The 27,061-nt window shown below is 57.3% G+C and overlaps 1 protein-coding gene and 1 non-coding gene across 2 annotated transcripts in view; both read right to left on the reverse strand.

The window, feature by feature from the left end:
• Positions 1–27,061, reverse strand: part of IQCA1 (IQ motif containing with AAA domain 1) — a 119,642-nt gene that overhangs the window by 62,015 nt on the left and 30,566 nt on the right. The window contains exons 8-10 of the mRNA XM_048506237.1: positions 10,752–10,809; positions 9,860–9,930; positions 2,003–2,087 (exon numbers count right to left, since the gene is read on the reverse strand). Of these exons, the coding sequence (XP_048362194.1) occupies positions 2,003–2,087; positions 9,860–9,930; positions 10,752–10,809 (214 nt within the window). The remainder of the gene's footprint in view (positions 1–2,002; positions 2,088–9,859; positions 9,931–10,751; positions 10,810–27,061) is intronic.
• On the reverse strand, positions 15,022–15,139 carry LOC125425593. Its single transcript, XR_007243391.1, has one exon. It is a non-coding gene; the product is annotated as a U5 spliceosomal RNA (small nuclear RNA).

Below are 27,061 nucleotides of genomic sequence, written 5' to 3' on the forward strand. Positions count from 1 at the left end.
CAGGAGTAATGCGTTCAAGGTGAAGGAAAAGAGATTCCACTTCAACATCAGGAAAAATTTCCTGACGGTACAAGCTGTTTGACAGTTGAATGCACTACCTCGGAGTGTGGTGGAGTCTCCTTCTTTGGAGGTTCTTAAAGAGATATCCAGGTTTCCAGCAGAACTCCCCACTGCACCAGCGCTGAACATGTTTTCATCCCATTTCTAGCGCCCCCCCCCCCCCCCATGTTATTTTAGAACCTGGAAGAAAGTAGACCTTTCCAAAAACGCATGGGCAATCTGGAGCGGTAGGGAAGTTGTGGGAGTGAATCTGGATTCGTTTTTCCTGTAGTGATGTGGAGCCTCCTATCCAATGAGAATGCAGGGGTTTTTTTTATTTCACGGAACAGAGATCCACGTGGATACGAAGCAACATGGGGCCAGTTTTGACTGATTGACTGAGTAGAAGGCAATACAAAGCAGTGCTACACGTTGTATCCACGTGGCTCCGACTACATGGAGGTGCGCGGAAACAGGGCTTTGCTTTAATTGCCCATTTCTTCGTCTCCGTGTAGAGTCATTCTGCGCATGCTCGCGCAGACATGGATCCACAAGGTTAAAAATAAAAAAATCCCTGCCCCAACACAATGGCCAATCAGGGGAGCCCCTGAGCGGATCACGTGTTCAATCCGCCTCAGTAGGGAATCCATCGTTGCTGCTGCGTTTCTGGGAACAAGGATGGTTTGTGGAGCAGAAACTGCAGTGGGGATGTTGAAACCATGCTCAAAAGGTCCTGGTTTTTCCCAAACTGGTTAGTATCTACATTCATTTTTCCGGTGGGGAATCGACCTTTGTAAAGGGAATGGGGTAAAATTTTGACAATTTGTGAAAAACCTTAGGCAGTTGTACCCATTGCCTACACACCCCACACTTCATTGTTCACTGACTATATTACAATGCTTTCTCTGTTTGCGTAATCCAGTTTTTATTATACTGTTGATTGTATTATTATAGTGATATTTATTACATTCTTTTATAATTCTGTAATCTGCCTTGAGTTTCAATGGGAGAGGCAAACAATAAGTAGAGTTAAAATAAAGATATAAAGACAATGCCATCCTGGAGCTTTTCATTATTTGCAACAGGAGGGGGAAAAACCCTGTCTGTTTGAAACTCTTACCATAGCCTTACCAATAAATCAAATTTAACAGAATCAAGGGAACTACAGGGCCGTAAGGTTCAGAGGAGGTTGAAAGGTCTAGAAGAAGTACAAAAGAATATGCAACGGGTAGAAAAAACAAGCCAGCTGAGTTCTCACAAAGATCTGTGGAAGACCAAAAGAACAGGTCCTTCTGCAGGAATGTTGGGGGCGGATCAGCGGTAGTAAGCCTGAGTAGGATGGAGAGAAGGCATCCGAGACTGGCTGTGTGCGTATTCTGTAAGGTTTTATTAGCATTGGATAATGTAAGGATTTAAAGGATTCTCCCACCAAATGGTAACAAAACAATTTCCGTGCACTCCGCAGCACGGTAATAGTTATTTCGAAAACCGAAGAACTAGTAGTTGGGGCAGTATGATGGGCATTTCACCATCCACCGGTACTCAAAAAAAGTACCCTGGAATATTCAGTTTAGGCTTTCTCATTTCTCCAGTGTTAAGAATCGACTATTATAATATTAATATTACTTTGAACTTAATTTACTAGCCATAGACCCAGTGGCCTTGAATTCATTTCGTGTGGCCAAGTGGCGAAAAGGAGTTCTTTGCCTAAATTACATATAAATCTTACAACTAAAAAAACAAACACGAAACTTAGACTAGGGCGTTGTGGATTTTCCGGGGTGTATGGCCGGGTTCCAGTAGCATTCTTGCCTGACGTTTCGCCTGCATCTGTGGCTGGCATCTTCACAGAATCTGCATCTGTGACTGGCATCTTCAGAGGATCTTCCAAAGATGTGAAAGCCTTCGACAACACATAAAACTTAGATTGACCTTCTATGCATACAATTCAAACAGACTGTACCTGCTCTGGGGTTTTTTCAGAGAAAATAGCTGTTGAACCTCCTTGTTCTTCATCAGGGTAGTCAGGAAACTTTCCAGTGAGATGTCTGTATGGAAATACCAAGGTCCACTTTAGAAACAGGAAATTACAAGGTCTGATTTTCATTTAGCAATTCCAGGGTTTTTTTTTTTTTAAAAAAACCCCACAACAACAGGGGCAAATCAGCAGGATTGTAGTCAATTACAATTTACTAAGCCCAATGACAGAATCCCATGTGCTGAGCCTTAAGGGAATTTATAATAATGACAAGCAAAATAACATCATATAATTCTGAAATCACATTTAAACCTTTCAGTCTAGTTCGTCTGTTTCCTGTTGACAAGTTCGACCCCCTTTGATCCTTAGCAACTTGTTTCGAAAAGGGAGGGGGAATCCTGTGTTTCTTCACTTCTTTGAATGCGCCCCTCTTCCAAACATCGGCTTTGCAAAAGGCTTCTTGCCTGCAAATATTGTGCACTGGAAAGAAGTCAGAATCCACTTCGTAAAACATCACTCTACAGTGGTGAAAACAGCTCCTTCCTTCCTTCCTTCCTTCCTTCCTTCCTTCCTTCCTTCCTTCCTTCCTTCCTTCCTTCCTTCCTTCCTTCCTTCCTTCCTTCCTTCCTTCCTCCCTCCCTCCCTCCCTCCCTCCCTCCCTCCCTCCCTCCCTCCCTCCCTCCCCCCTCCCTCCCTCCCTCCCTCCCTCCCTTTCCTTTCCTGCTTATGCTTTTTAAAGTACCCTGCGGGGAGGAATTCCATGCACAGAAACACTGTTAACTAAGAAGAGAGACCAACAGCATCCAGTTCCAGTTTTTTTAAAAAAATTAATTGAAATATTAAAATGTTAGATCTGGCTAGCCTTTAACTGTTTGTTGTAGATCGGGGTGTCTTTCATGTATTCATTTTATGCATCCATTATAATTGGAACTAAAAGTGCAGTGCAGATGACTTGACTTGCTTCACATTTAGGCCACATTAGAGAGAAACGTGATGTTTAAAACAAGCATAATGAATGACTCACTGCAGCCCTGGATTGCCCTCAAGTCAGTTTCCCTGCAATTTTGGCTGTGACCATTATTAATCTGCCGTATCCTCTGTGGGGAAAGATGGCCCAACATCCGGCAGTGGTTTGAGGCTCTGCACACTGCCGCTATGCTCTATTGCACTGAGCCTTGGCAATAAGTAATTAGTCAAATTTTAAGCATATGTATGCCAGCTGGGTTTGTGTACAGGGAAGCCTGATACACTGCTCTCTGCTGCATTTGGACCTGTCAAAAATGCTCAAAAACTATTTCGTAGCAGAATCAACCCACTCTTAAACCTTGTTTTGAGCCCCTCTCCACCTCCTCATTCACAGGGAAAGGATTAGCATAGGACACCAAAGAGCCCTCTTCCCTCCGAGGAAGGAAGCTGTGCCCATCCACACTATTAAACTTGCAGTTAAATCTGCCAAAACATAAATTGTCCCCCGGAATAAATAGCTTCCTAAATGCAGCAAGAGCAAGCATCCGTCACACCTACTCTAGTAGGCCATTCTGAGGAATTAACCTGGTAGACCAAAAGTGCAAGGCCCAAACTGTCGCCAATAGGAGAATCTTAGGCAAGGGTACCCCTAGACTGTCCGAGAAGCAGAAGTTTACTCTGTCTCAGAGAAAGATGTCAGGAGATGTGTGAATTAAACTGACCCATCTTCCAGGACCTTCTTTTTGTTTAAATGCTCTGCAGGGTCACAGTGGCGGCCTCCCCCACTTCCGATTCTCTTTTAGCCTTGGGAGAATCTTCTTTGAGAGCCGCTTTCATCAAAACCATTATTGCCTGCGCTGTTAGACATCGAACTTGGAAAAGGAGCATTTATATTGCTTTGGATGGCTATCATCAAGACTTTTCTTGTTGTCAAGTTGTGCCCGCTGGCTATTAGCCTTGCTAATAGCACCGCTGTACTTAACTTTTTTTTACAACATCATCATCATCAAGGCGAAACCTATCTTCAACTAATGGATCGCCCGGAGCAATATAAGTATATAAACGCTCTCCCCATTGGCACCCTAAGTTCAATGTTTAACAGTGCAGGCAATAATGCTTTTGATGAAGTGGCACTTAAATAAGATTCTCTAAGGCTAAAGGAGAAGCTGCACTATTTTCCCTGGTGGAAACAGGATCCTTTCACTTCCGCCGAATGACGCACGGCCGCGTCGTCATCTTTGAACGAGTCAGGGTATAGGAGGTATGGTTCGAAAGGGCTCCACACCATGGAAGTTGGAAGGAAGAATAAACTATCAGAGATGTGGATCCGGGAATAGTCGAAGCCGCTCCCTAGACTTCAGTTTTTCACGCATACTTTTCTGAGAACGTCCTGGCAGTGGAACTGGCAGCAACAAGGCAATTGAAACAAGCCACGATTTTTTAATATGGTTTCTAAATTATTTTCACATTTTAATAAAACATATAGAAAAATAAACAGAATAAAAAAGAAGAAGGAGAAGAAGGAGGAGAGGAGGAGGAGGAGGAAGAAGAAGAGTTGGAGAAAGAAAAGTGATATTGGAATGGTATAGAACACCAAAACAACTAGCATATATGATTAAAGGGCTTAGTCCTAAATGCTGGCACTGCGGAGACCAGGAGGCATGTTATAGCCATATGTGGACGGAATGTATAGAAGTGAAAAAATTTTGGACAACCGTAATGTTATATATCGAGAAACTGGTGAAGATTAATATTGGGATAAATAATGATTTAATGTTCATGGGTGTAATGGAGGATAGAAGGGTAGATAAAAAAATATAGCTATATGTATAAAATAATGATCAAAGCAGCACATGCAACAATAGCTTTAAGCTGGAAAGAAAAGAAAAAATGGACAATCCAGAAATGGTTGGAATATATCTGGGAACAAGTGACACTGGACATTTTCGAAATAATAACAAAAAATAAACTGTGGCAAGATAAACAGAGCGAAATTTTGAAGATATGGACAATATATGCGGACTGGATGAAAGAAGCTGGAGTCAATGAGGAGATATGGGAGAAGAGATTACAAAGAATGAACTTATTGCTGTTTGATAAAACTATGAAGAAAATACAGGGGGAAGGGGAAAAGGGGAAAATGTATTGTTTGAAAATGAATGAAGAGGAGTATTAATATAAAATGGAATATTCAAATGATACAATAAAATTATTTTTAAAAAAGAAGAAGAGTTGGATTTATATCCCCCTTTCTCTCTTGTATGGAGACTCAAAGGGGCTGACAATCTCCTTGCCCTTCCCCCCTCACAACAAACACCCTGTGAGGTGGGTGGGGCTGAGAGAGCTCAGAAAAGAAAAACTGTTTCAGATGTGGTCCTGATAAAGAAAAGAAAAACTGTTTCAGGTGTGGTCCTGATAAAAACTTTGGTGCAAATGTGGCCTGAGAAAAAATAAAAAAATAAAAAACGCTGAAGCTTGGGAAAAATACTAAAGCTTAGACCAAGAGATACAGCAAAAAACTCCATATGGGAAATGTAAATGGCTACTCCTACACTCCAACCTGGATTGCCTGGCTTACCTGGTCTTGCTAGGTCTTGCTAGATCTCAGAAGCTAAGCAGGGTTGTCCCCAGTTAGTACAGTGGAACCTCGGTTTTGGTTGGTAATCCGTCCAAAAAGAATCGATGAAAACCGAAACCGATGAAAACCAAAGCAAACTTTTTCATAGGAATCAATGTAAATCCGATTAATCTGTTCTCCAAAAAACATACCAAAAACACATTTTTTGGTGAATAAACATAGTGTTTAATGCTGAAAACAATAACACGAGGACCAGCTTCAGAGCCAGTGGACCAATGTCGCACCAGAAAGCTGTCCAAAGAGGTCTCTTTCCGACGCCTCTTTAAGATTTGTCTGAAACGGGGCAAGACATTGTCATTAAACAAGTTGCAGACATGGCCTGCAACAGCTTTGTCCGGGTGATTTTTCTCCACAAACCCCCTGCACCTTACTGCAAATCAATGAAAACCGAAGCAAATCAATGAAAACCGAGACAAATTTTTCACTGATAAAATCGATGAAAACCGAAACCGATGAAAACCGAAGGAAATGAAAACCGAGGTTCCACTGTATTTGGATGGGAGACTTCCAAGGAAGTCCAGTGTCGCAATGTAAAGGCAGGCAATTGAAAACTCTTTGGGGCTGCTGTTAAGTTGGCTGCAACTTGACAGCCTTTCCCATCACTACCAGTCGTATGCTCAGTGAAACTGACAGATGAAGTGAGTTGGGCAAATCTAGTACAGTTAGGCTTGCTGAAGCTGTGTCGGCTAGAATTTCTATGACCTTATAAATGCACAGATCTCAGAGATAGGTGTTTGCAAACATTTCTTTGTAGTGGGAGATAAAGTTCTGCTTTTTAAATCATAAACCTCAGAAGTACAGAGCAAGAACTGCTGGAGATGAAGGAAGAATTGCCCTGGCTCTAACCTTTTAGATTACACTAAGGCTTATATTGGGCCCTGAGGTCATATACAAAATTACTCTCTGTGTCTACCCAGTGTGACAACAACAAAAATACTGCTGATGTTTCCATGCTGATCCCCAAAGTTATGGGAGGGATTCCAACAATGTCCAAGAGCAGGCATCTGGTTGAAAATCACATTGAAAATAAGCTCCAAAATTACGTACAATACGTACAAAATTACATACAATAACAAAAGGAGATGTTTGTAAAACCAGTACTCCACTATATTGTTTGCAATGAAATTAGATGCTGGATGTGAAACAATTGTTTCACATGACACACATGATATATCACATGATACATGTGACCACATGATACAACCCACTGGAAATTCCCCCAAATTGCTGCAAAGAACTATCTGGCCATTCGAGATTGGATTCAATAACTCTCTTGTACTGAGGGAGGAGCCTTGCTCCAGCTAAACTGCAACGGAAAGATTTCTGTGGCAGGATTCACACCCAATCTCCCTCTGTCTCAGTTCTTCATTTCCCACCCTTCTCTAATGTTTCCTGTTAGTATTCCCAAAACAATTCCCTTTCCACTTATCAGAAGTGAGGTTCAGTTTTAAAGTGTTTTTCCCCCTTCTCCGGACTATCTTTTAGCCTTGTTTTCATTAGCACACCTGTTCCCAACTATGTTCTTATCTACTTGTTTTATGGTGAGATACAATTTCTACCTTCGCTTTTAAACATCTGTGTCAGGTCATTCTGGTCTTGCAGCCTGGAGACTGGAGTTGATAACAGCTGTAGGATACTGAGGTGCCACCAGATGCAGTGGTTTTATGCTGATTGTTTTAAGACGCTCAACCAGCAGGAATCCGTATTTGTAGGGAACGTACACACATGTGGAGGAGAAGGCCAAAAGGGGCTTCCAGCCATGCACTCAGCTTTTGAGGGCTGGACTGCTGCTGAGTCAGTCTAGGCCAGAGATGGCGAACCTTTTCAAGACAGAGTGCCCTAGTTGCAACCCAAAACCCACTTATTTATCACAAAGTGCCGACACAGCAATTTAACTTGAATACTGAGGTTTTAGTTTAGAAAAAATGGTTGGTTCCGAGGCGCGCGTTACTCAGGAGTAAGCTTGGTGAAGCAACCTTGCAATGCTTCAAATGGGTGAATCACGACCCTAGGAGGGTTTACTCAGAAGCCAGCCCCATTGCCAGCAACCGAGCTTACTCCCAGGTAAAGGGATGAAATCTGTGCCGCCGCAGATATGTGTATGTGGGGTTGGTAATTCTGCCAATGATGAACTCCCAGCACGCAGTTCCCACAGAAAGGGCTTCCAGTACACCCTCTGGCACCCGTGCCATAGGTTCACCACCACTGGTCTAGGCCTTACCATTTCTGTGCTTCTCAGTACTTGGAGACTACAAGCTGTTGTGGAAGGCTGATGCCCGGTCATTTACCAGGTGGTACTGTGTCTGCTGGCTCAGAATTCCACACAGGAATGCCTTAAAATCGTGGCATGAGACAACTTTTTCTCCATATACCTTTTGTTTTATTTTCAAGATGCAGCTTGAGGAAGAGTTCTGGAGAAGATGAAAGATTATATACTTTTTGTGTGTGTTATTTTGGTTGGTCCAATGTGGTGTAGTGGTTAAGAGCAGGTGGAGTCTAATCTGAAGAACCGAGCATAATTCCTCACTCCTCCACATGAGTGACGAAATCTTATTTGGTGAACCAGACTTGTTTCCCCACTCTCACATTCCTGCTGGGTGACCTTGGGCTAGTCACAGTTCTCTCAAAACTCTCTTAGAGCCACCTACTTCACAAGGTGTCTGTCGTGGGGAGAGGAGGGAAAGGAGTTGGTCAGCTGCCTTGAGACTCCTTACAGGAGAGCAAGGCAGGGTATAAATCCAAATTCTTCCTCCTCCTCCTCTTCTTCTAATAAGAGCTATTAATGGCTTCCAATTCCTTTCAATAATTTCTGAAGAATCATGAATACTTTGGGGGTTATTTCAGAAATCGCTACTTTCATCAGAATTAAATCCTTTACCGTTAATTATCTGAATCACAGATTCCATTTTTCTAGCTCCACTGTCTGTGTTGTACTAATAGAACTGCTGTCATGCTCGAGAAAGCCCTTTTATTAAAAAAAGGTTAAAAGCATATTAACATTTTAAAAAATCTGACAAAAGAAAAACCATTTACCAAACACGGGCAAATGATTTTGTTGCTTTCCTTCAATTTTATCAATATTACAGGTTAAAAATGATCATGTTTTTTAAAAAACCCTGCATAAATTTTATAACATGAAAATATTTGCAATGTTTATTGTGTTTATAGTGTCCCCTTTTCACTGAGACTCCAAGTGGATTACACAGTATAAACTGATAGCAGTCCATACTAAGAGACATGTAATAAGCACAATCTAAATCAATACAATCTATAAGTGAAACTACCAAATAAGCAATATACTAGGGCTGGGATTACTGAAATATGAGTGAGCACAGCACATTGCTTGGCTTCTGCGACATGCTTTGAATAAATTGCCAAGTGATGTGTTTAAATATTGCTGAAGAGAATCTACATGGGAGTTGCTTGTATTTATGTAAGTTCAGTTTTTCAGATACACGTTTTTAAGGATGCTGGTAAGTGATAATGATAAGCCTTTCAGCTTCTCAATACAAAACATTAGCTGATACAAATTGACCAGAATCATGGCATGCCTTCCTGTGGCTTCTGAAGTGTGAAACAGGAAGAGAAATAAAGCACATGCCTTCAATTAGAAGCCAGCTTCATTCTCATGCAGAGAGCCCATTCATCATCATTGCTAATTGAAAAACTCTGTTAGCGCTGCTTTCCAAAAAACACATTATGGTGCCTTGGGATACCAATCTCATTAGCATCCATTTTTTTCTGATTTAGGAAAGAAAAGCCAGCGGCTCTGTATTTTATCTGTGTAGTTAGCATCTCTGTTAAAAAATACAGTACTGTACATGGTTTATACTATCAACCACAACTGATCCTTTGGAGACCCATCCTAGCTTATCTCTTCCAACATGATTAACAACACAGTGTAAATAAAATACACCGGTGTTACATGTATCCACTGTATTTATTTTGATTGGATATCCTTCGACTTTTAATGCACAGATGATGATAGCATGAACTGCAAAATGAAATTCTGGATACTGACCATGAAGAAGTCCTTTTAACAGGCAAAAACCTAAAATGCTTGTGGCAGTTCTCTTTTCAAGCAGCCCTATTTACACATGCAACAGAAAGAGATGCTATCATTCTGCAAACAGGCTATTTCAGAGAGCGGAAGAGAAAATGTATTTTTGATTATCCCACTATGTGAAACATTCCTTGCGACTAAAAACCTAGAACAACATGAAGGTTGTTGCGCATACCTGTATCTGTAGTTCATCGAGTGGGTTCCTTGCGCAGGCGCACACTGGGTCTGCACATGTGCGCAGGCCAGTCAAGGTAGAATAGCAAACTTTTAGATGCTCACTAGCTGACTAGAAATGACCTCACTCCCCCTCCCCTTGCAGATGCAATACAATAAGGGGGTGAACTTTGGTAGAAATGTGGCAAAAGTATCAATGTTCTGTTTCAGAAATATTTTCAAAAAATTTTGTACTTCACCTGGATGCGCTAATGAACAGAGTAATCGCCGAGTTTTAAGATGACATGAAAGAATGAAAAAACACAGATTTTTTAAAAAAGGCTTGTGAAGAGCTCAAGAAGAAAACAGACAATATAACAGAAGATTCTGTTTAAACAGGCATGGGCTAACGTACATTGCAACAAATTATGCTATAATAATGGGAAGTTGTGATGGATTACTGAATAAATTTTGTCATAACCCTATGTTTAAAGGTTATACTTATTGTAGTTAGACTGTTTCACCGAGATATGATCGATATTTATTTTATGTTGTTGATAGTACGTCCCTTGATGTTTGTTGCCTATTATTCTGGTTATAGTATTGATATTGCAGCTGATGTTCACCGCCCTGAGCCCTTTGGGGGAGGGCGGTATACAAATCTAATAAATGAATGACTGAATGACTGAATGAATGAATGAATTTAAAAGATGCAGTTCAGACAGAACAGGAGCACAATGGGTTAACCCAGGGGTAGGGAACCTGCGGCTCTCCAGATGTTCAGGAACTACAATTCCCATCAGCCTCTGTCAGCATGGCCAATTGGACATGCTGGCAGGGGCTGATGGGAATTGTAGTTCCTGAACATCTGGAGAGCCGCAGGTTCCCTACCCCTGGGTTAACCAGAGCTCTACCTGATTGGCCGGCTTAATTGCGGTTGCCTGAAGGGCCACAGAGAGGGTGTGCGCTTGCCTGAGAGAGACGGATCGAGTTAGTCAAGAGGCAGTGAGAACCAGAGGCAGACTGAGAAAGGCAGAGTGCCAGGGTTCTCAAAAAAAATTGCCTAGAGTTGAGACAAAAAGAAGATTCATTTACCAGAGGCTAGGTGGCCAGGTGTTGGTGAAAGACCTATTCACAGGAACAATCCTAAGACCATACGAAGGGCTTGGTTAGAGTCTCGGGTTAGACTGCACCTAGATATGGAGAGTTCCTGAGGGTTTGCTTTTATAATTGGCAGAGTCAAGGGAGGGTTTAGAGAAACCCCAAAGCTTGCTCTGTCCCAGCACAGTGTGAAACCCTGAGGAGTAAAGGGTGGGTGATTTAGGATCTTGTTCAGGACCATGTAGGAAGGTTTACTCTGAAGGAACTAAATGAGTATATGAAACTATATTTTGAACTGAAACAACCTTTTATTTGAAACAATTAAAATAAAAACACTATGAACTGAATCTAAGTATTCTCTGCCTGAGAAAAAGAAAAGTGTACAAACTCTCTGTACTATCAAATCAAGGAATCCTGTAAATAAATTCTTGTTTGTTTTACTGAAGAAGCCTCTCAGAGATAAATTTTCCCTCAAAGGTGGCAGCGTACAATTTCCTGACAGGATTTGCCTGAAGAGCTTGTGTATGCATGTGGGTGGGGTGTGCCTGGGCTTTTAGCAGTTTTCAGCTGTGCTCTCAGCCCTCCCTCCTACTGGGCCTGTGTGTGTTACAGAAGACAACTGGGTACTGTCACAGACCCACCTTGGCTCTCAGACACTTAATGCTGACCCACAGTACCCTCGTGCTTGAGGCTCGGCTTCACTCTCTGAGTTGACCAACAACCAAATGGTTCTGGTGTTTAAATACCTTCCAATCCTTTAGGGATCCCCCCTGCCTGAGAGTCTTACATAGTATGGACTGCCACCATCTAAGGAATTCTTTTGATTCTTGCCCATATTGTGTGCCTGTGTGTATGCGACCCATCAAGTCACAGCCGACTTATGGAAACCCTGTAGGGCAGTGGTTCTCAACCTTCCTAATGCCGTGACCCTTTAATACAGTTCCTTGTTGTGGTGATCCCCAACCATAAAATTATTTGTGTCTTGGTTCCTAAGACCATCGGAAATATGTGTTTTCTGATGGTCTTAGGTGACTCCTGTGAAAGGGTCGTTCAACCCCCAAAGGGGTCGCGACCCACAGGTTGAGAACTGCTGCTGTAGGGTCTTATGCATGGGATAGAAAATGTTGACAGAGAGACATTTTTCTCTCTTTCTCACAATACTAGAACCAGGGGGCATACATTGAAAATGCTGGGGGGGGGGGGGGGATTAGGACTAATAAAAGGAAACACTTCTTCACACAACGTGTGATTGGTGTTTGGAATATGCTGCCACAGGAGGTGGTGATGGCCACTAACCTGGATAGCTTTAAAAGGACACTTGGACAGATTTATGGAGAAGTCAATTTATGGCTACCAATCTTGATCCTCTTTGATCTGAGATTGCAAATGCCTTAACAGACCAGGTGCTCAGGAGCAACAGCCGCAGAAGGCCATTGCTTTCACATCCTGCAGGTGAGCTCCCAAAGGCACCTGGTGGGCCACTGCGAGTAGCAGAGTGCTGGACTAGATGGACTCTGGTCTGATCCAGCTGACTTGTTCTTATGTTCTTATGTTCAAGGCAAGAGATGTTCAGACATGGTTTGCCATTGCCTGCCTCTGCTTTATGACCCTAGTAGTCGCTGGAAGCCACCCATCCACATTCTAATAAGAGCTGATCCTGCTTAGCTTCTGAGATCTGACAAGGTCAGGCTAGCCTGGGGCCCTATTACAAACCAGGAATGTATGACCATGTTCCTTGAGAGTGAAATGAGCTTCTTCCCCATTCCTTTCTTCCATCAGTGTTCTTATGTGTCCTTGATGGCACTATCTATTACCACCTGCTCGCTTTGTGTAGTAAAGCAGAGCTATCTATGGCAGTGGTTCTCAACCTGTGGGTCGGGACCCCTTTGGGAGTTGAACGACCCTTTCACAGGGGTCGCCTAAGACTCTCTGCATCAGTGTTCTCCATCTGTAAAATGGATATATGTTATGGTTGGGGGTCACCACAACATGAGGAACTATATTAAAGGGTTGCAGCATTAGGAAGGTTGAGAACCACTGCTCTATAGCTTGATTTTGCATCATGCTGGACAAACAGAAACTCTTCTCCTGTACATGTTACAAGTGCCATCTGCAAGATAAGGCTGTCTAGACCTCAGTTTCTTATCTATGGTCTCAGAAACTGTATGCTTACCCAGATCCAAGCATTGTAAAACCACCATGCCAGTGGTTCTCAACCTGGGGGTCGGGACCCCTTTGGGGGTCGAACAACCCTTTCACAGGGGTCGCCTAAGACTCTCTGCATCAGTGTTCTCCATCTGTAAAATGGATAAATGTTAGGGTTGGGGGTCACCACAACATGAGGAACTGTATTAAAGGGTCGCGGCATTAGGAAGTTTGAGAACCACTGATCTATGGTGAGATGTGGGTGAGATTCTTTCTAAGTGTTCCAAAAATACCAAAAGGTCATGGGTATAATAAACGCAACTCCTGGAAAGCACAAATACTTGGAAACAATTAATAAGCAAATTTCAAGCAGAACTCTATGAAAAAAACAGAAAAATATTTTGCTAGATAATCCTATGCTTACAGCAGGATTGACATGCCCCTTCCTGGGAATAGGTCAAATTTTAAATAGATCAAAACTGCCAGATCCTGTCTTCCTCACTCCCAAGTCCTGGCACAAAACTGATGCTAAGGTTAACATATTTATGGACTTTCTGTAGCTTGGCCGTTCCTTTCTGGAGTCAACCAGAATTTAAGGTGCAGGCTCAAAGTTTTCTCTAACTCTTGACTCATCACAGTCAAAGTATGAATTAAAGGAGTCTACCTCGGCAAAGGAAACCAGTAATAATCCATCAAGGGCAATGACAGCTTACCCAATGGTGAGACTGAGTGGGATTCTGCTTCCTTTCCCAGCTCAATCAATCATCATATACCTGACTCCCCTCTTTGGAGCACGCAACTTTAGTATTTAATTGTCCTATTCCAGTGGAGAAGGCATATTATTCTACATCTATCCTTTTGAAACAGGAACAATTAATCTGAAACAGGATCTAGAAATGGGAGTATGAGTTATTGTGTAAATCTCTGAAAATGTACACTCAGCAAGTTGCAGCAGGAAAGGAAGTTCATTTCTATGATGGAAGTAACTTCAGAGAACTCACCGTTCTAATACCGAACCCGTCATTAGCAAACAGTGACGACCAATGCTTGTTAAGAGCCATCACGTGATTAGTAGAATTTGTTTTTTTGTTATCAAGTAACAGCTGACCCGTGGTGACCCCAGAGGGTCTTCAAGGCAAGTGATGCTCAGAGATGGTTTGCCATTGCCTGCCTCCATGTCACAACTCTTGGAAGTCTGCCATCCAAATACTTGCCAGGTCGGGGCTGAGAGTTTGTGACGGGTCCAAGGTCACCTAGCAAGTTTCCATGACAGAGTGGGGATTCGAATCTGGGTCTCCCAGGTTCTAGTCTGACACTTTAACCACGCCACACTCTGCTAGATTAGCCAATGATAATGTGATATTGTGAATCAGTCTAACTTGAGTCAGAATGTTCCAAAAGGAGGACGCTGGTGTTTGTGTGTGTGAGTGGGGGGTGAGAGAAGGGAATGACATGGGGCAACTTCTGACATGACTACAGTGGAACCTCGTTTTTCATTGCCTTTGGTTTTCATTGGTTTCGGTTTTCATCGATTTTTTCAGTGAAAATTTTGTCTCGGTTTTCATCGATTTGCCTCGGTTTTCATCGATTTGCAGTAAGGTGCAGGGGTTTGTGGAGAAAAATCACCCGGACAAAGCTGTTGCAGGCCATGTCTGCAACTTGTTTAATGACAGTGTCTTGCCCCATTTCAGACAAAGAAGCATCAGAAACAGGCCTCTTTGGGCAGCTTTCTCGTGTGACATTGGTCCACTGGCTCTGAAGCTGGTTTTAGTGTTATTGTTTGTTACTGATTTCAGCATTAAATGCTATGTTTATTCACCAAAAAATGTGTTTTTGGTATGTTTTTTTGGAGTGCCTAGAATGGATTAATTGGATTTACATTGATTCCTATGGAAAAGTTTGCCTTGGTTTTCATCGGTTTCGGTTTTCATCGATTCTTTTCGGACTGATTACCAACGAAAACCAAGGTTGCACTGTAAATCATCAATGTTCCTCTCCACAGAAATCTTTACTAAAAGGCAAAAAATTTATAAGACCTGAAGAGAAACCAGAGTTAATCTATCTTAATTTATTTTCTTCTTTTAATCTATTTATTTATACTTTTATTAACCTCTTTGTTAATGCCAATAAAGGTGCAGAGCTGAACATGACTAAATCTCCACACATGCTTAGAAAGAGGTTTGTATAATTACTTGAAACAGACAATCAAATAGACTAAAAATATGTCAAATTTGAAGAAGAAAAATTGGTTTTTATACCACACTTTTTCTCTACCTTTAAGAAGCCTCAAAGTGGCTTACAATTGCCTTCCCCTCCCCAAAATGGATACTTTGTGAAATAGGTGGGGCTAACAGAGTTCTGAGAGTACTGTGACTAGGTCACCCAGCAGGCTTCACGTGGAGGAGCAGTGAAACAAACCTGGTTCACCAGATTAGAGTCCGATGCTCATCTGGAGAAGTGGGGAATCAAACCTGGTTCTCCAGATTAGAATCCACCGCCCTTAACCACTAAGTGGGAAGCAGGATATGGCTATAATACATAGAGGTCTGATGAAATTACCTGAAGTTTTAGGGGTTTAGAATTCATTTCAGGATAGATTAAAAGAGGCAGCTGTTTTACAGTTGGTTGAGGTATTTTGCCTTTCCTACCACCCTCACCATCTGAGGTGCTCAGGAGCAGCAGCAGCAGAAGGCCATTGCTTTCACATCCTGCATGTGAGCTCCCAAAAGCACCTGGTGGGCCACTGCAAGTAGCAGAGTGCTGGACTAGATGGACTCTGGTCTGATCCAGCAGGCTAGTTCTTATGTTCTTATGAGTTCAGCTGGCAACATCTAGATACAGCAGGTGTAGCTTGTTCTCCCTTTGATCCATCAAGTGCCATTCTCTGTTCCTATCAGGTACCACTCCTTTCACCAGCCAGGATCCAATCACAATCTTCCAGGCACAATACCTTGGCTCTACCTTCTGTGTAACAGGATCAGGGTTCCTGGCTGCGAACAGCTTTCATGCCAATGAATGGGTAGTATTCTACCAGCACGGCAGTCCAAAAATGTTAGAATTTGTATTTCAAAAATATTCCTTGGTATTCAGTACCTGGGGATGTGGAGTAGTATTCCCATCAGGGACTGATGGGAATTGTAGTTCATAACATCTGGAGTGCCAAAGGTTCGCTACCACAGGTATAGCCTGATCTCAGAAGTTAAACTGCAGGCAATTCTGAAGGAAAGACTTCTAAGAAGGACTATATGAGGTGAAAATCGCAATGGCAAACCACCAATATGCTTCCAATCACTAACAATTTCGTTTCCTTGAAAATTTTACCTCAGGGGTCAGCGCAGAGCCGGGCTGCGACTTGATTGCACTTTACACATGCATTCAAGATCTGAATCTACGAAAAAGCCTAAGAGAAGATCTAAAATGGTATCAATGTTATCAAAAGTCACAAACAGATCCAGGGGAATTAACCGATCATACTCCCCCAGGGGCATATCTGCCAGAGGGACATGGGGGGTGTCAATTGACCCCAGGCACCACCCATTTGATCATGTGGGGGTGCAAAATTGCCCCCAAGCCTGCTGTGGGCCCGCCGGGCACCCCTTGACCCAGCCCCGCCAAGCTGCTCAGGACCGCCGCCACCCTCCTCCGCTGGCTGAGGTAAGTGGGGCGCCGGGGGTGGGTGGGTGCTTGAGCAGGTGTTGCCCCAGGCATCATTTTCTCCCGGTACGCCTCTGTACTTGCCCCTCCCCACACTCCATCTCCTGCACCAGATTATCTCCTGCACATGTCAGGGTGTTCATTTAAAACTCTTATTCATTCTATAGTGTGTGTTTTTTTAATTAAGAAGGGAACAAAAACAGCAGTGCATATTTGAGCCTACTTAGTGTTACAACCTGGCCTTTTATAAACTCTGAGATGATGTCATTTAGCTTTGGAAAGTTACAGCAGATCTCTTTCAATGGGCAACACAGGTTTGGCGCGATGCTTGGCACAACGTGGCTAAATTGTTCCAGGTTTACGGCAGAGAGATTTATCTTTGTTTCATCAAGTATGGGAAATATATGAATCCGGGGGCTTCCGCCTGTTCCCCCCCAAAGCCATCAAGCTGCCTCCATTAATGTCAGCAGACTCATAAATTTCCCAGGTACCCTGAAAGTAGTCAACTTTTGCCACTGCACAGAAGCTAGTTCGGAGTCCCTGTCTTCCCATAAATCTCGCAACACCCCATAAAACAGAGTAAGTACACATGGGCTTAATTACACTTCACCTTCTTTTTTGGAAATAGAATGTCTCACACCTCCAAAATCATCAGTACGGAAAGAGTTATGCAAAAAAGAAAAAAGGCATACCAAAAATGAAAACGAATTTCAATCCCCAAATAGTGGGAAATTATCTGCAGAAGGATGCCTTGATATTGCCACCTTCAAACTATACGCATATCTCATATCTTACTAATATTTTGCAACATTTATTTATTTATTTTTATTATTTGGATTTTTATACTGCCCTATCCCCAAGGGGCTCTGTCCCAGCCAATCCTTCTGTCCCAGCCAATAACTCTACTCAGTGAGCAAGCATATTTGGTCCTTCTTTCTTCCAACTTCTCTACTAGCCAAGCAAAACACAAACATACTTTATTTTATGGTTTTCAAACTTTCTGCTTTCAGGGAACCCTTTTGGCATTTGACTTATTTGCAAAGGGAAGGAAAAATCTCAACTTATAAAATAAATTTCCATTCTTAGTGGTTCCAAGGTGGGCGGTCTGACTTCCGGGTAAGACCATTCTCTCTGTCACAGGCAGAGGTTTTTTTTTAACAAAGTATTTTTAAACTTTGTTTTTTTAACAAAGTATTTTTAATCCCTTTGACCTCACCCTGAGCTTAGAACACTGATGGGAACATAAAGACATGGCCCTCTGCAGCACATGGATGGACCAAGCACAGTACTCTTATTGAGAGCCAGCGTGGTGTATTGGTTAAGAGCAGGTGGATTCTAATCTGGAGAACCGGGTTTGATTCCCCACTCCTCCACCTGAGTGGAAGAGGTTTATCTGGTGAATCAGCTGTGTTTCCGCACTCCTACGTTCTTGCCGGGTGACCCTGGGCGAGTCACAGTTCTTCGGAACTCTCTCAGCCCCACCTACCTCTGTTGTGGGGAGAGGAAGGGAAAGGAGTTTGTAAGCCACCTTGAGTCTCCTTACAGGAGAGAAAGGTTGGGTATCAATCCAAAACTCTTCTTTTTCTCTCTCTCCTCTGAAGGCAGCTGGAGAGGAGTGGAAGGTGGGTATAGGGAGGCGAAGAAAGCAGGCCAGTTTGCATGTAAGCTGAACTGAGTACTCTGTTGAGTAATTCAGAGCTTTAACCTTCTCCTTTCCCACAGGCCCTTCAGGGTATGATGCCCTAACTACCGAATAGAATAAACATCTGTATGTGTCCTGGTTGAGCTATCTGGTGGCAACAGCTGGCTGCTGCATGCATCCGGCTTGAAACCTCGTTGAAAGGACTACATCCTAGCAGGACACGAGCCATCCCTAGTAGGTTACCTAGAGCAACAATGCTGAAAGGGACTTTGTAGATGAACTACTGTCACAAGATCCTCTCCAGTGATCTTCAGGCTACAGACTGAGCTTTGCCTACCAGTACAGCTCTACTGGCCTATATGTCCAGAGGAAGCTGTCAGACCTGCCACCCGGTGTCAAGTTCCAGGATATACTTCATGGAAACAACCTCCAATTACAGCAGTTAGTAGCCAATCGTCCCTCAGCAGCAGCAAACTGCTGGAAACGGCCTTCTGTCCTTCCTGGATGACAAGCTCTCCTGGCATCACACTTGGCACGGCTGCGTTCTGCTTGCAGGCTGACAGCTGATGCTGAACTGGGCTGGGCAGACTTGAGCAGTCTCTCCATCACTCCCCAGGAGTTAGCCCACTGTTTTTCCGCTGGGCCATTGGCTGCCTTGGTGATATTCTTGGCACAGCTCCATATGACTGACTGGTGCTGATGTCAGGGCTGCAGGGGGATGCTTCATGTGTTCCCCTCCTCCACCCTGTGCGGCAAAAAGCGACTTGGCAACATCCTGGAACGTGAACACGCAGTTGTGTGGTACCCTGGAGTGTGTTGGTCCCAGGGCTCCTGCTGCCCATGCCACATCCCTCTTTGGGGAGTTGTGCTTTTGGTGGGTCCTTCCTTTAGGCCACAGGTGTCAAACTCGTGGCCCTCCAGATGTTATGGGCTACAGTTCCCATCATCCCCTGCTAGCATGCTGGCAGGGGATGATGGGAACTGTAGTCTATAACATCTGGAGGGCCGCGAGTTTGACACCTATGCTTTAGGCCAGGGGTCTGCAACCTGCGGCTCTCCAGATGTTCATGAACTACAATTCCCATCAGCCCCTGCCAGCATGGAATTGGCCATGCTGGCAGGGGCTGATGGGAATTGTAGTTCATGAACATTGGGGGGGGTGGGGGGGGGGGGGGGTGGGGGGGGGGGGGGGTGGGGGGGGGGGGGGGTGGGGGGGGGGGGGGGTGGGGGGGGGGGGGGGTGGGGGGGGGGGGGGGTGGGGGGGGGGGGGGGTGGGGGGGGGGGGGGGTGGGGGGGGGGGGGGGTGGGGGGGGGGGGGGGTGGGGGGGGGGGGGGGTGGGGGGGGGGGGGGGTGGGGGGGGGGGGGGGTGGGGGGGGGGGGGGGTGGGGGGGGGGGGGGGTGGGGGGGGGGGGGGGTGGGGGGGGGGGGGGGTGGGGGGGGGGGGGGGTGGGGGGGGGGGGGGGTGGGGGGGGGGGGGGGTGGGGGGGGGGGGGGGTGGGGGGGGGGGGGGGTGGGGGGGGGGGGGGGTGGGGGGGGGGGGGGGTGGGGGGGGGGGGGGGTGGGGGGGGGGGGGGGTGGGGGGGGGGGGGGGTGGGGGGGGGGGGGGGTGGGGGGGGGGGGGGGTGGGGGGGGGGGGGGGTGGGGGGGGGGGGGGGTGGGGGGGGGGGGGGGTGGGGGGGGGGGGGGGTGGGGGGGGGGGGGGGTGGGGGGGGGGGGGGGTGGGGGGGGGGGGGGGTGGGGGGGGGGGGGGGTGGGGGGGGGGGGGGGTGGGGGGGGGGGGGGGTGGGGGGGGGGGGGGGTGGGGGGGGGGGGGGGTGGGGGGGGGGGGGGGTGGGGGGGGGGGGGGGTGGGGGGGGGGGGGGGTGGGGGGGGGGGGGGGTGGGGGGGGGGGGGGGTGGGGGGGGGGGGGGGTGGGGGGGGGGGGGGGTGGGGGGGGGGGGGGGTGGGGGGGGGGGGGGGTGGGGGGGGGGGGGGGTGGGGGGGGGGGGGGGTGGGGGGGGGGGGGGGTGGGGGGGGGGGGGGGTGGGGGGGGGGGGGGGTGGGGGGGGGGGGGGGTGGGGGGGGGGGGGGGTGGGGGGGGGGGGGGGTGGGGGGGGGGGGGGGTGGGGGGGGGGGGGGGTGGGGGGGGGGGGGGGTGGGGGGGGGGGGGGGTGGGGGGGGGGGGGGGTGGGGGGGGGGGGGGGTGGGGGGGGGGGGGGGTGGGGGGGGGGGGGGGTGGGGGGGGGGGGGGGTGGGGGGGGGGGGGGGTGGGGGGGGGGGGGGGTGGGGGGGGGGGGGGGTGGGGGGGGGGGGGGGTGGGGGGGGGGGGGGGTGGGGGGGGGGGGGGGTGGGGGGGGGGGGGGGTGGGGGGGGGGGGGGGTGGGGGGGGGGGGGGGTGGGGGGGGGGGGGGGTGGGGGGGGGGGGGGGTGGGGGGGGGGGGGGGTGGGGGGGGGGGGGGGTGGGGGGGGGGGGGGGTGGGGGGGGGGGGGGGTGGGGGGGGGGGGGGGTGGGGGGGGGGGGGGGTGGGGGGGGGGGGGGGTGGGGGGGGGGGGGGGTGGGGGGGGGGGGGGGTGGGGGGGGGGGGGGGTGGGGGGGGGGGGGGGTGGGGGGGGGGGGGGGTGGGGGGGGGGGGGGGTGGGGGGGGGGGGGGGTGGGGGGGGGGGGGGGTGGGGGGGGGGGGGGGTGGGGGGGGGGGGGGGTGGGGGGGGGGGGGGGTGGGGGGGGGGGGGGGTGGGGGGGGGGGGGGGTGGGGGGGGGGGGGGGTGGGGGGGGGGGGGGGTGGGGGGGGGGGGGGGTGGGGGGGGGGGGGGGTGGGGGGGGGGGGGGGTGGGGGGGGGGGGGGGTGGGGGGGGGGGGGGGTGGGGGGGGGGGGGGGTGGGGGGGGGGGGGGGTGGGGGGGGGGGGGGGTGGGGGGGGGGGGGGGTGGGGGGGGGGGGGGGTGGGGGGGGGGGGGGGTGGGGGGGGGGGGGGGTGGGGGGGGGGGGGGGTGGGGGGGGGGGGGGGTGGGGGGGGGGGGGGGTGGGGGGGGGGGGGGGTGGGGGGGGGGGGGGGTGGGGGGGGGGGGGGGTGGGGGGGGGGGGGGGTGGGGGGGGGGGGGGGTGGGGGGGGGGGGGGGTGGGGGGGGGGGGGGGTGGGGGGGGGGGGGGGTGGGGGGGGGGGGGGGTGGGGGGGGGGGGGGGTGGGGGGGGGGGGGGGTGGGGGGGGGGGGGGGTGGGGGGGGGGGGGGGTGGGGGGGGGGGGGGGTGGGGGGGGGGGGGGGTGGGGGGGGGGGGGGGTGGGGGGGGGGGGGGGTGGGGGGGGGGGGGGGTGGGGGGGGGGGGGGGTGGGGGGGGGGGGGGGTGGGGGGGGGGGGGGGTGGGGGGGGGGGGGGGTGGGGGGGGGGGGGGGTGGGGGGGGGGGGGGGTGGGGGGGGGGGGGGGTGGGGGGGGGGGGGGGTGGGGGGGGGGGGGGGTGGGGGGGGGGGGGGGTGGGGGGGGGGGGGGGTGGGGGGGGGGGGGGGTGGGGGGGGGGGGGGGTGGGGGGGGGGGGGGGTGGGGGGGGGGGGGGGTGGGGGGGGGGGGGGGTGGGGGGGGGGGGGGGTGGGGGGGGGGGGGGGTGGGGGGGGGGGGGGGTGGGGGGGGGGGGGGGTGGGGGGGGGGGGGGGTGGGGGGGGGGGGGGGTGGGGGGGGGGGGGGGTGGGGGGGGGGGGGGGTGGGGGGGGGGGGGGGTGGGGGGGGGGGGGGGTGGGGGGGGGGGGGGGTGGGGGGGGGGGGGGGTGGGGGGGGGGGGGGGTGGGGGGGGGGGGGGGTGGGGGGGGGGGGGGGTGGGGGGGGGGGGGGGTGGGGGGGGGGGGGGGTGGGGGGGGGGGGGGGTGGGGGGGGGGGGGGGTGGGGGGGGGGGGGGGTGGGGGGGGGGGGGGGTGGGGGGGGGGGGGGGTGGGGGGGGGGGGGGGTGGGGGGGGGGGGGGGTGGGGGGGGGGGGGGGTGGGGGGGGGGGGGGGTGGGGGGGGGGGGGGGTGGGGGGGGGGGGGGGTGGGGGGGGGGGGGGGTGGGGGGGGGGGGGGGTGGGGGGGGGGGGGGGTGGGGGGGGGGGGGGGTGGGGGGGGGGGGGGGTGGGGGGGGGGGGGGGTGGGGGGGGGGGGGGGTGGGGGGGGGGGGGGGTGGGGGGGGGGGGGGGTGGGGGGGGGGGGGGGTGGGGGGGGGGGGGGGTGGGGGGGGGGGGGGGTGGGGGGGGGGGGGGGTGGGGGGGGGGGGGGGTGGGGGGGGGGGGGGGTGGGGGGGGGGGGGGGTGGGGGGGGGGGGGGGTGGGGGGGGGGGGGGGTGGGGGGGGGGGGGGGTGGGGGGGGGGGGGGGTGGGGGGGGGGGGGGGTGGGGGGGGGGGGGGGTGGGGGGGGGGGGGGGTGGGGGGGGGGGGGGGTGGGGGGGGGGGGGGGTGGGGGGGGGGGGGGGTGGGGGGGGGGGGGGGTGGGGGGGGGGGGGGGTGGGGGGGGGGGGGGGTGGGGGGGGGGGGGGGTGGGGGGGGGGGGGGGTGGGGGGGGGGGGGGGTGGGGGGGGGGGGGGGTGGGGGGGGGGGGGGGTGGGGGGGGGGGGGGGTGGGGGGGGGGGGGGGTGGGGGGGGGGGGGGGTGGGGGGGGGGGGGGGTGGGGGGGGGGGGGGGTGGGGGGGGGGGGGGGTGGGGGGGGGGGGGGGTGGGGGGGGGGGGGGGTGGGGGGGGGGGGGGGTGGGGGGGGGGGGGGGTGGGGGGGGGGGGGGGTGGGGGGGGGGGGGGGTGGGGGGGGGGGGGGGTGGGGGGGGGGGGGGGTGGGGGGGGGGGGGGGTGGGGGGGGGGGGGGGTGGGGGGGGGGGGGGGTGGGGGGGGGGGGGGGTGGGGGGGGGGGGGGGTGGGGGGGGGGGGGGGTGGGGGGGGGGGGGGGTGGGGGGGGGGGGGGGTGGGGGGGGGGGGGGGTGGGGGGGGGGGGGGGTGGGGGGGGGGGGGGGTGGGGGGGGGGGGGGGTGGGGGGGGGGGGGGGTGGGGGGGGGGGGGGGTGGGGGGGGGGGGGGGTGGGGGGGGGGGGGGGTGGGGGGGGGGGGGGGTGGGGGGGGGGGGGGGTGGGGGGGGGGGGGGGTGGGGGGGGGGGGGGGTGGGGGGGGGGGGGGGTGGGGGGGGGGGGGGGTGGGGGGGGGGGGGGGTGGGGGGGGGGGGGGGTGGGGGGGGGGGGGGGTGGGGGGGGGGGGGGGTGGGGGGGGGGGGGGGTGGGGGGGGGGGGGGGTGGGGGGGGGGGGGGGTGGGGGGGGGGGGGGGTGGGGGGGGGGGGGGGTGGGGGGGGGGGGGGGTGGGGGGGGGGGGGGGTGGGGGGGGGGGGGGGTGGGGGGGGGGGGGGGTGGGGGGGGGGGGGGGTGGGGGGGGGGGGGGGTGGGGGGGGGGGGGGGTGGGGGGGGGGGGGGGTGGGGGGGGGGGGGGGTGGGGGGGGGGGGGGGTGGGGGGGGGGGGGGGTGGGGGGGGGGGGGGGTGGGGGGGGGGGGGGGTGGGGGGGGGGGGGGGTGGGGGGGGGGGGGGGTGGGGGGGGGGGGGGGTGGGGGGGGGGGGGGGTGGGGGGGGGGGGGGGTGGGGGGGGGGGGGGGTGGGGGGGGGGGGGGGTGGGGGGGGGGGGGGGTGGGGGGGGGGGGGGGTGGGGGGGGGGGGGGGTGGGGGGGGGGGGGGGTGGGGGGGGGGGGGGGTGGGGGGGGGGGGGGGTGGGGGGGGGGGGGGGTGGGGGGGGGGGGGGGTGGGGGGGGGGGGGGGTGGGGGGGGGGGGGGGTGGGGGGGGGGGGGGGTGGGGGGGGGGGGGGGTGGGGGGGGGGGGGGGTGGGGGGGGGGGGGGGTGGGGGGGGGGGGGGGTGGGGGGGGGGGGGGGTGGGGGGGGGGGGGGGTGGGGGGGGGGGGGGGTGGGGGGGGGGGGGGGTGGGGGGGGGGGGGGGTGGGGGGGGGGGGGGGTGGGGGGGGGGGGGGGTGGGGGGGGGGGGGGGTGGGGGGGGGGGGGGGTGGGGGGGGGGGGGGGTGGGGGGGGGGGGGGGTGGGGGGGGGGGGGGGTGGGGGGGGGGGGGGGTGGGGGGGGGGGGGGGTGGGGGGGGGGGGGGGTGGGGGGGGGGGGGGGTGGGGGGGGGGGGGGGTGGGGGGGGGGGGGGGTGGGGGGGGGGGGGGGTGGGGGGGGGGGGGGGTGGGGGGGGGGGGGGGTGGGGGGGGGGGGGGGTGGGGGGGGGGGGGGGTGGGGGGGGGGGGGGGTGGGGGGGGGGGGGGGTGGGGGGGGGGGGGGGTGGGGGGGGGGGGGGGTGGGGGGGGGGGGGGGTGGGGGGGGGGGGGGGTGGGGGGGGGGGGGGGTGGGGGGGGGGGGGGGTGGGGGGGGGGGGGGGTGGGGGGGGGGGGGGGTGGGGGGGGGGGGGGGTGGGGGGGGGGGGGGGTGGGGGGGGGGGGGGGTGGGGGGGGGGGGGGGTGGGGGGGGGGGGGGGTGGGGGGGGGGGGGGGTGGGGGGGGGGGGGGGTGGGGGGGGGGGGGGGTGGGGGGGGGGGGGGGTGGGGGGGGGGGGGGGTGGGGGGGGGGGGGGGTGGGGGGGGGGGGGGGTGGGGGGGGGGGGGGGTGGGGGGGGGGGGGGGTGGGGGGGGGGGGGGGTGGGGGGGGGGGGGGGTGGGGGGGGGGGGGGGTGGGGGGGGGGGGGGGTGGGGGGGGGGGGGGGTGGGGGGGGGGGGGGGTGGGGGGGGGGGGGGGTGGGGGGGGGGGGGGGTGGGGGGGGGGGGGGGTGGGGGGGGGGGGGGGTGGGGGGGGGGGGGGGTGGGGGGGGGGGGGGGTGGGGGGGGGGGGGGGTGGGGGGGGGGGGGGGTGGGGGGGGGGGGGGGTGGGGGGGGGGGGGGGTGGGGGGGGGGGGGGGTGGGGGGGGGGGGGGGTGGGGGGGGGGGGGGGTGGGGGGGGGGGGGGGTGGGGGGGGGGGGGGGTGGGGGGGGGGGGGGGTGGGGGGGGGGGGGGGTGGGGGGGGGGGGGGGTGGGGGGGGGGGGGGGTGGGGGGGGGGGGGGGTGGGGGGGGGGGGGGGTGGGGGGGGGGGGGGGTGGGGGGGGGGGGGGGTGGGGGGGGGGGGGGGTGGGGGGGGGGGGGGGTGGGGGGGGGGGGGGGTGGGGGGGGGGGGGGGTGGGGGGGGGGGGGGGTGGGGGGGGGGGGGGGTGGGGGGGGGGGGGGGTGGGGGGGGGGGGGGGTGGGGGGGGGGGGGGGTGGGGGGGGGGGGGGGTGGGGGGGGGGGGGGGTGGGGGGGGGGGGGGGTGGGGGGGGGGGGGGGTGGGGGGGGGGGGGGGTGGGGGGGGGGGGGGGTGGGGGGGGGGGGGGGTGGGGGGGGGGGGGGGTGGGGGGGGGGGGGGGTGGGGGGGGGGGGGGGTGGGGGGGGGGGGGGGTGGGGGGGGGGGGGGGTGGGGGGGGGGGGGGGTGGGGGGGGGGGGGGGTGGGGGGGGGGGGGGGTGGGGGGGGGGGGGGGTGGGGGGGGGGGGGGGTGGGGGGGGGGGGGGGTGGGGGGGGGGGGGGGTGGGGGGGGGGGGGGGTGGGGGGGGGGGGGGGTGGGGGGGGGGGGGGGTGGGGGGGGGGGGGGGTGGGGGGGGGGGGGGGTGGGGGGGGGGGGGGGTGGGGGGGGGGGGGGGTGGGGGGGGGGGGGGGTGGGGGGGGGGGGGGGTGGGGGGGGGGGGGGGTGGGGGGGGGGGGGGGTGGGGGGGGGGGGGGGTGGGGGGGGGGGGGGGTGGGGGGGGGGGGGGGTGGGGGGGGGGGGGGGTGGGGGGGGGGGGGGGTGGGGGGGGGGGGGGGTGGGGGGGGGGGGGGGTGGGGGGGGGGGGGGGTGGGGGGGGGGGGGGGTGGGGGGGGGGGGGGGTGGGGGGGGGGGGGGGTGGGGGGGGGGGGGGGTGGGGGGGGGGGGGGGTGGGGGGGGGGGGGGGTGGGGGGGGGGGGGGGTGGGGGGGGGGGGGGGTGGGGGGGGGGGGGGGTGGGGGGGGGGGGGGGTGGGGGGGGGGGGGGGTGGGGGGGGGGGGGGGTGGGGGGGGGGGGGGGTGGGGGGGGGGGGGGGTGGGGGGGGGGGGGGGTGGGGGGGGGGGGGGGTGGGGGGGGGGGGGGGTGGGGGGGGGGGGGGGTGGGGGGGGGGGGGGGTGGGGGGGGGGGGGGGTGGGGGGGGGGGGGGGTGGGGGGGGGGGGGGGTGGGGGGGGGGGGGGGTGGGGGGGGGGGGGGGTGGGGGGGGGGGGGGGTGGGGGGGGGGGGGGGTGGGGGGGGGGGGGGGTGGGGGGGGGGGGGGGTGGGGGGGGGGGGGGGTGGGGGGGGGGGGGGGTGGGGGGGGGGGGGGGTGGGGGGGGGGGGGGGTGGGGGGGGGGGGGGGTGGGGGGGGGGGGGGGTGGGGGGGGGGGGGGGTGGGGGGGGGGGGGGGTGGGGGGGGGGGGGGGTGGGGGGGGGGGGGGGTGGGGGGGGGGGGGGGTGGGGGGGGGGGGGGGTGGGGGGGGGGGGGGGTGGGGGGGGGGGGGGGTGGGGGGGGGGGGGGGTGGGGGGGGGGGGGGGTGGGGGGGGGGGGGGGTGGGGGGGGGGGGGGGTGGGGGGGGGGGGGGGTGGGGGGGGGGGGGGGTGGGGGGGGGGGGGGGTGGGGGGGGGGGGGGGTGGGGGGGGGGGGGGGTGGGGGGGGGGGGGGGTGGGGGGGGGGGGGGGTGGGGGGGGGGGGGGGTGGGGGGGGGGGGGGGTGGGGGGGGGGGGGGGTG

Source organism: Sphaerodactylus townsendi, linkage group LG01 (genome assembly GCF_021028975.2).
Source record: "Sphaerodactylus townsendi isolate TG3544 linkage group LG01, MPM_Stown_v2.3, whole genome shotgun sequence".
NCBI lineage: Eukaryota > Metazoa > Chordata > Lepidosauria > Squamata > Sphaerodactylidae > Sphaerodactylus > Sphaerodactylus townsendi.